The following is a 7,741-nucleotide window of genomic DNA, read 5'->3' as shown; positions in this document are numbered from 1 at the left end:
TACGAGCCCTCCCCCTCCGCGGCGGCGCGTAGTATGGAGAGCCGGAGTGGGGCGGTCCCTGTCGCTGTCACGCCGCTGTGGAGCTGTGATTGGATGTTGAACCCGGCATGCCTCGTCGCCATTGGTGGTTCGCGCCGGAGAGGCGCGGCTTCTCGGCTCCCCGGGGGCCTGTGATTGGGTCAGGAGGCGGGCTTCGAGGCCGAGGCAGGCGAGGATTGGTAGGGCGGGTTGCCCCGGTTACGGGCGGCGGCGGCGGGGGCTCCAAGATGGCGGAGGAGACCGCGGGCGGCGGGGGGGTTCGGCGCGGGGCGGGGGCGGACCGGGACGATGAAGGGGCGATGGCGACGGAGCGGGGCCCGGGCGCGGCGTATCACATGTTCGTGCTGATGGAGGACCTGCTGGACAAGCTGAAGCTGCTGAGCTACGAGGAGGAGGCGCTGCGCCGCCACAACATGCGGCCGCTCTCCAGGTGCCCCTCGCCCGCTCCGGCTGGCGGCGGAGCCCGGGGGCGCGGAAGGCTCCACGCGTGAGGGGCCGCGGGGGGCGTGGGGGCGTCCGGCGGGTGTGCGCGGCGGGGTGCAAAGCCCAGCGTCAGCAGGAGGAAACTTCGGGGGGCGATTAGGCCGCTGTGGTCGGGGGTGAGGGAAGGAAGGCTGGTTCGCAAGTGACAAGATGCCCGGGTCAAGTGAAAAACCGTCAACTTCACGGCTTCCCGTGTGCTTCTGAAGCTTTCAAAACGGGAACTCCTTCTAAAGGCTGAGATGTGATAAGTAAATGGTCACTTGGCCTTCCTCTGCCCCCGGTAGATACTGAATATTTGCATGCCAGTGTATCTGTGCAAAAAAGAATTCTACCCCAGCTGAATTTTGTGTATTCAGGGTAACTGTTTGTGGGGTGTGTGTATTTGTAAGGGGGCTTGGACCCATTGTTTTTAAGTCTGGTTTGAGTCATATCTAATACAAATTTGTTTCATACTTTTTTTTAAATTATGGTGGGGAGACAGGAAACTTGGGAAACGGGACCAATGTGCTCCCAACATCCACGTGCCCAAACAACTTTCAAATCCGTCTGTCAGTTTCAAGCAGGCTCCACAGCAGCATGTCACACTTTCTGTAAGCAACAGTTTGGTAGGGGGGAAGAACGTAGTCCAAATTATTCTCTTGCTGGGAAAGAGGCTCGAGTATGAGCGCAGTGGCTGTAAGCTGGTTTTAGCCAGCTCTCTGACCATCAATATATTTGGAGCAAGGAAGCAAACCTTTGCCCACCTTAGCAAGCAGCCGTGTCTGTAAGGGGAAGAGTTTGGTTCCGAGTATCCAGTGTGCACACGATTTATGTTTGGGGGGATTAACTGTGGTCTGATTTTATGGACTGAATTCTCATATAGGACCACATCTTTCAATTTAGTGTGATCCAAAATAGATTCAGTTTGTGTACCTTGCTCTCTAAAGCAACCCAAAGCACAGCAGGTGAGGATGGGTGGAAGGATCACTTAAAAAACACGCTCCTGAGCTGAGCTGACGCACTGATTTAGGTACACCAGCCTCTTGCCGCTCTTGAGGAATACGGGAAGGCAAAGAGGTTTGGGGAACTTCGGAGCAAAAGGAACTGCATGTATTGCTGTTGTCAGGAAGAGTATTTGCAGATGTTAAGAAGGGAACAGGAGGTGAGGTTACTGTGGTATAATGGCATGGATGAGGCCAATATGCAGAAAAACGACACATCTCTTTAGGCAATGAGGCTTCAGTAAATCTGTTCTCCCCTCCTCAAGGAAGTGCCATTCAAGTTTTCATGCGGTCACTTGGTGCAAAGTTCATGTATTTATTTATTTATTTACTTATTTTTAAAGAGGCATAATCATATACCCAAATACAGATACCTTTCTCTGTGCTATTTGTCTAAACTCCCTTTAATGGGGAGCAATATGCACTTCTAAAGCATTTTTCAATGTGTTCTAAAGTAGATAAAAGATGAGACAAATCCACCCTGGCTTCTAGCATCATGGGTAAAGGTATAAAGCTTTAGCAATGGATCATTTTAATTTTGTTTTTGAAGTAGGCTGTTAGCTGTGTGATGTTGACAGTAGTTATCAATCACTTTTGCTAATCTATTCAGAGGATGATTTTCAAATTTAAATTTTGTCTTGCACTGTAAATCACTTGCCCTGTGAACAATGCCTGAGATTTAGCAAAATCTTAGGTTATTTGTGGCCTACAAGTTGTTGGCAATTGCAGATCTTTGACTTTTTATTCTTTTGAGCTTTTAAGTATTTTATGTTATGCAAGGGACATTTGAATTAATCCATTGTATAGGCTCTTAATTAGTCAGTGGTGGTATTTTTTGAAGTGATGGGATGGATTCTGCATTCCTAAAATTAAATGGGAACAGAATTGAGCTCATCATGATTTGAGACTGTTCAGGTAAATAAGAGGAGTAACTTGGGTTTATGTGGAAATGTTAATTTGGTGGTGTTTAACTGAAGCTGTATAATCCTGCTGGCAGGGCAGAGGAGTACCCAGTTTCCATTTGATTCCTTGGAAGTCTAATGTTGATTAATAGCTTACTCAAAGCGGGAAACAGATGAGCCGCATGTAGAAAACGTAATCTAGTGTGGTTATGTGTGAAACTAGACATCCTGAATTTAGTTCAGATGGATCACTCATTAAGAAAGTCAATGAAGGAAACTACTTTCTAGCCTGTGCTGGCCTATAATGCTGTAAGAGCTTCAGGAGTTCAAAATATTTACCATTTTTTCTCCGTTTTAAACAGGCACTACTTTGCACTGCCCACTAATCCTGGTGAGCAGTTCTTTATGTTTTGTACGCTTGCCGCTTGGCTGATCACTAAAGCGGGACATCCCTTCGAACAGCCACAAGAATATGATGACCCCAATGCAATAATATCAAATGTACTCTCAGAATTGCGATCGTTTGTAAGTGTTGAACATGATGTTTTCCCAAGTGTATTTCAAGCGCATGCATCACCTTCAGAAATAACAGTAATGACACACTTCCTCTCCTGTCTGATTATGTTCCCAAGGACTGGACAGACTTTTCCTATGAATAAGTTTGTACTTTGTTAATTAGTTAATTGGAAGTTTATACGGTCTATACCTACTTGCTAATTTTTTGGCACTACAAAAATGGTCTTACAGTATTATGATTCCAATTAGTTTTGTTCCACAATCTGTAAAATGGATTAAATTGGGCTTACTTCTTGTAGTGCCACATATGTTGCTCATTTATAGTAGTGTAATTTACAAAGATTTCATCTGGAAAGTTTGCACAGTGCTTATGATCCTGATCTTGCCAAAGTCAATGTTATATAGTTCATAGTGAAGGAAATGGTTTAGAATTGTGTTTATGTTTTCTTCTTTTTTTTTTTTTTATAAGGAGTAAATAGCTGCGTAAACTGCCAGGAACTATAGGGATTTTTTTCAATATTAACCCCCCGGGGGCGGGGGGGTAGGAGAATATATCGACTTAGGGGAAGTATGATCTTAGGAAGATTATACTGTGGTGCAGCTGTGAATGATGTTAAGAATGCTGTTCTCTAAAGGAGTTAAACCATAACAAACTAAAATGTTTACTCTGCAGGACATCAGTAAATAAAAATAAAATATTTTATAAATAAAATCTGGAATAAACAAGGCAGTGTTGAAAAGCCGGTGGTTAAGTCTCAGTACCTGAGTTTCTCCATAGCTGTTATTACCTTGCCAGGATGTCACTTGTGTGCTTGGCCATCTAGCTCCCTTAAAGGTTTCTGACTCTTCTGCTCCCTATGAGTATCCTCTTACCAGGTGCTTTAAGATTTCTACACTGCATCTGTTCCTTGGGTTGTTCTGTTTTCCCTTCCGTTGCCTGACTGGAGCTGCATAGGGGAAGAATATGAATTAACATTAGTAAAATCTTCATACACAATGGACATTTTGGTTTTAGTGTAAAAAATCTTGTTACCTCCCTGAGAGGAAACTCGGATTGATGGGTAGCCATTAGTAAACAGCCTATCTCTTTATTTTAGGGAAGGCCTGTGGATTTTCCTCCCTCAAAATTAAAGGCAGGTTACGGAGAGCAAGTGTGCTATGTTCTTGATTGTTTAGCTGAAGAAGCTTTGAAATACACTGGCTTTAGCTGGAAGAGGTATAGTACACTTTTAAGCATCCTCCCTTATGCATTGTTTTCCAGCAAACTAATGCAAGTTGTAATTGTAAAGACAAAACATAGTAATGACTAAAAATGTTTTACTTGATGTTTCATGAGATGCAAAATTCAACTAGGCTTGAAGCAGTGGGACCAATTAATTCCTAACACAATTTCACACAATTTATTCTATTACCAGAAAGGATGAGTTTGGGCCATTAATAGACTTAGCTAATTAATAAAGATTTGAATGATGACCTTTTTTGGGTCATTTTCCTGTGCATAACTGCTTGTTAATCTGACAGCTGACTTGAAACATTTCATGTCCTTTTAGGTCCTATCGATCAGTAGCTAAATTCTTGACCTGTTCAGTTGGAGGTATGCACAGTATGTGATCATGTTACAAGTAGGCTACAGTAACTTTGAGTGTTTAATCCGAAGGAAATCTTAGGAGAAATTAGATGACAGATAACTTCAAGTATATGAAAATTTCTTAAGAAGTGTTCTTTATTTCATTCCTTCCTTCTGATGGGTTTTGAAATGGAAGTAATTTCTATCTTGGAAATATTTTACTGTTATTTCTGTTTAGTACACAAATTCTGCTGTAGGCTGACAATAAATCTGTGGTGACTTGCACTTGAATGTTAAGAGGTTAGACCAAAAGAGAAAACAAATCAAAATTTACTCCCAAGATGTCTTTGTAGTATGAATGTACTGTACGGCTTAGCATAATAACTAACCCTTACTTTTAAGACCATCCAAGATAAACAAAGACTTTTAAGACTGAGTGTTAATTTTATTTATGGTTTTTTTTGTTTTTTTTTTTTTTAAGTATGTGAGACACTAATCACTGTCTAGTCATGTTCCACATCATCCATACTTCTCATTAAATGTTTTGTTTGCTTAGGAGCAATTTACAGAGGTATTCCTAATTTTCTGTGTTTAAAAGCTCTGCTGTTCTTTGAACTAATTTCAGGCCAGCATATCCAACAGAAGAGCTAGAAGAAGAAGAAATAACAGAAGATGATGCTGAATTAACACTTAATAAACTGGAAGAGGATGTTGCGGTAGGTTTACCTGCCTGTTTTTTATTATATTAGTATTGGTCAACTATGAGGAAATTTTTACTCACTGCTCATTTTGTTTGGCTTTGTTTAAGAAGTCTTTTCTATTAGCTGTTCAATCACCCTTTTTTCCTGCATCTCCATTCCTGCATCGTCAGCTTCTCTGTATAGTTTTTTGTTTCCTTTCAGATAAGGTTGTTAACTCTTCAGGACAGAGCATATGTTCTTACATACATTTATAGTTAATGTAAAGTGAAGTGGAATCTAACCATACATTAAAATTACATAGATTCACAATGGTTTGTTTTCTGCTGATACAAGCTGTTGATGTTAAACGAAACTTCAATCCTTGTTTACAGAATTGGCTAATACTAGGTTAAAATTTGCCCAGCGCTTAATTAATGGAATGCTCACTATTATAACTCAGATTTCACTGCAAATAGGAAACACTAACTTTGGTACTTAGTTGGTCTGAAAATTTGGGAACAGAGTAGATGGAAGAGAACAACTGGAAACAGAGCATTTGTTTAAAAACACCAACAAAGAGCTAAATAAAGCTCTTTGCAGAATTGTTTCTGTAGCCAAAGGTCATGGCAGCTCATTGCTATATATTCCATGAATGAAATGGTAATATCCCATCATCCATTCTGACTGCAGAATCAGTCTTTCTGTGTGCTTTGAAATCCTTTTACCAACAAGCTGGCAATGTTTGAGGATCAACTGTTTTATTTATTCCTGCTTTTTAACCATAATAATTGCAGTGAAGTTGTCATGTCTATGAAACAGACTATGAAATACACCTGTAGATTCAAATATGCTTTTGGGACTTGCTTATGGATGGATGTTGAACGGAAGTTGTTTCTTGCTGATTGACTTTCTCAGAAGATTTATTTTTATGAGAGATGGAGTCTCACTGTAAACTGGTAGCATAATGTGATCACAAGACATTGTCATTTTCACAGGCCTTTGTCAGTCTCCCTGAAGTAAGGTTTTTTACTGCTGACTTAAACAAGATTTTTCTGGAGAGAGAAGTTAGCTGAAGACAATTAAAGTGAAAATTACAGAAAGAAGTTAGTTTCACATCCGATTTCTCCAAAAGCTGATGATTCTGTGCAAAATAAATGTAGATCAAAACCAAAATATTGAAAGCTGTGAGCCTGGAAGTGCTCACTTGCTGTGTCAGTAAATTAGTTGAGGAGAAAACATTTTTCTGGAGTGTTAAGGCCCAGCAATACTGGATAGAAAATGCCACAACTATCCCATTTTTGTGTTCACATTTTTCAAGTGCTTGGGAAAAATTAAAGGTCATAAAAGTTGGAAATAGAATGCCAGTAATGTTATCATATGGTTCTGATTATAGTCCCAATTTATATGCCACAATAGTCCACAAGAATGTAACAGTTGAAGAGTTTGCTTCTCTTCTTCCTCTTCTCAGTTTTCCGAAGTATTGCATTATTTTTCTCATTTTTATTAGCCAAGAAAAATTCCAAACTTCTATTCTTAAATTTCATGCAATATGCAAATATTGTGATGTGGATGTCTAGTTGCATTTTTATCATCTTTGAAGTCTCCACAGAAAAAGTCTTGAATAATTCTGAGAAGAATAAGAGACATTCTGTATTGCATGTTTGACCAGCCTCAGAAATGTAAGCTGTTGGCGAAAAGCTTTGAATATGAGAACAGTCAGCTGTCTGCTCTTTTCTGTGTCTTGTTAAGGTCTAAGCTGTTTAAATTGGGAAGTGGGGACGAAACAGTTAACTAAAGCGCAGTTGAAACCCTTCAAAGTACCTCTGGATTTGCTCTCAGGTAGTATCTTAGGCCATGATTTTCACAACTAACATGTTCTATTAGCTGTTCCGAGTTTGTGTGTTAATAAAACCATTAAGCTAAGTTTATACCAAGTGGATAATCACTTTTTAGAGCCCCTAATGGTTCTACAGGGATTAATTATGTGCCGATGTAATTTTTTTTGTCTCCAGTCCATTGTTGCTGCCATTATATTGATATGTCCTGGATGTATTAGCTGTAACCATAATTGAATTTAGCAGTATTTCCAGTAGTTAAATGCTAATGATGACGTTCATTGATTGTTCTTTGGGTTTGATTCTTCTGAATAAGGTTGATGAGGCTGACAGAGACAAGCCTAGTTCTGTAGATCTTGGGGAACTGTGTAGTCCATATTAGGTAGCCAACAGTAGCCAGTGAGGCTGGGTGTGCAAGGAAATCTGCACAGTTTGGTTTCTCAGTTCTGATAACTAGTGTCGTTGTTGTTATGGTAGTGTTGTAGTATGTTCTTATAAGTGCTTCACAAATATATACTGTCCATTTAGCAAAAGGTAGTCCCAATCTAGTCACCGTTAATTTCTTGCAAGTATTCAGGGGACTAGGGGCCAAACATGCCAGAAGAAAATGAAGTGGTCCCTGTTAGTTAAAAACTAGGTAAGGTAGAGGAATAAGCTCCCAGGTTTTCATTAACTGAGTCTTGAAAGGTTTTACACTAAGACCTGTGTTATTGCAGCGTTCATGATTTCTCTAGACAGG

General features: G+C 40.4%; 1 protein-coding gene across 4 annotated transcripts in view; it reads left to right on the top strand.

Moving 5' to 3' along the window:
• Positions 1-254: 254 nt before the first annotated feature.
• The window catches only part of IFT57 (intraflagellar transport 57), a 31,827-nt gene continuing 24,340 nt past the window's right edge, over positions 255-7,741 (top strand). For all 4 annotated transcript variants that reach the window (XR_005932816.1, XM_041124854.1, XM_030020481.2 and 1 more), the window contains exons 1-4: positions 255-469; positions 2,767-2,929; positions 4,018-4,136; positions 5,113-5,203. Coding sequence is in view for 3 of the 4 variants with exons in the window: in XM_041124854.1 (XP_040980788.1) it covers positions 267-469; positions 2,767-2,929; positions 4,018-4,136; positions 5,113-5,203 (576 nt within the window). In the remaining variant the exon portion in view is untranslated. The remainder of the gene's footprint in view (positions 470-2,766; positions 2,930-4,017; positions 4,137-5,112; positions 5,204-7,741) is intronic.

The sequence above is a fragment of the Aquila chrysaetos genome, chromosome 7 (genome assembly GCF_900496995.4).
Source record: "Aquila chrysaetos chrysaetos chromosome 7, bAquChr1.4, whole genome shotgun sequence".
Taxonomy (NCBI): domain Eukaryota; kingdom Metazoa; phylum Chordata; class Aves; order Accipitriformes; family Accipitridae; genus Aquila; species Aquila chrysaetos.
Note: the sequence above shows the minus strand (reverse complement) of the source record. Positions and strands in the feature narration are given on the sequence as shown.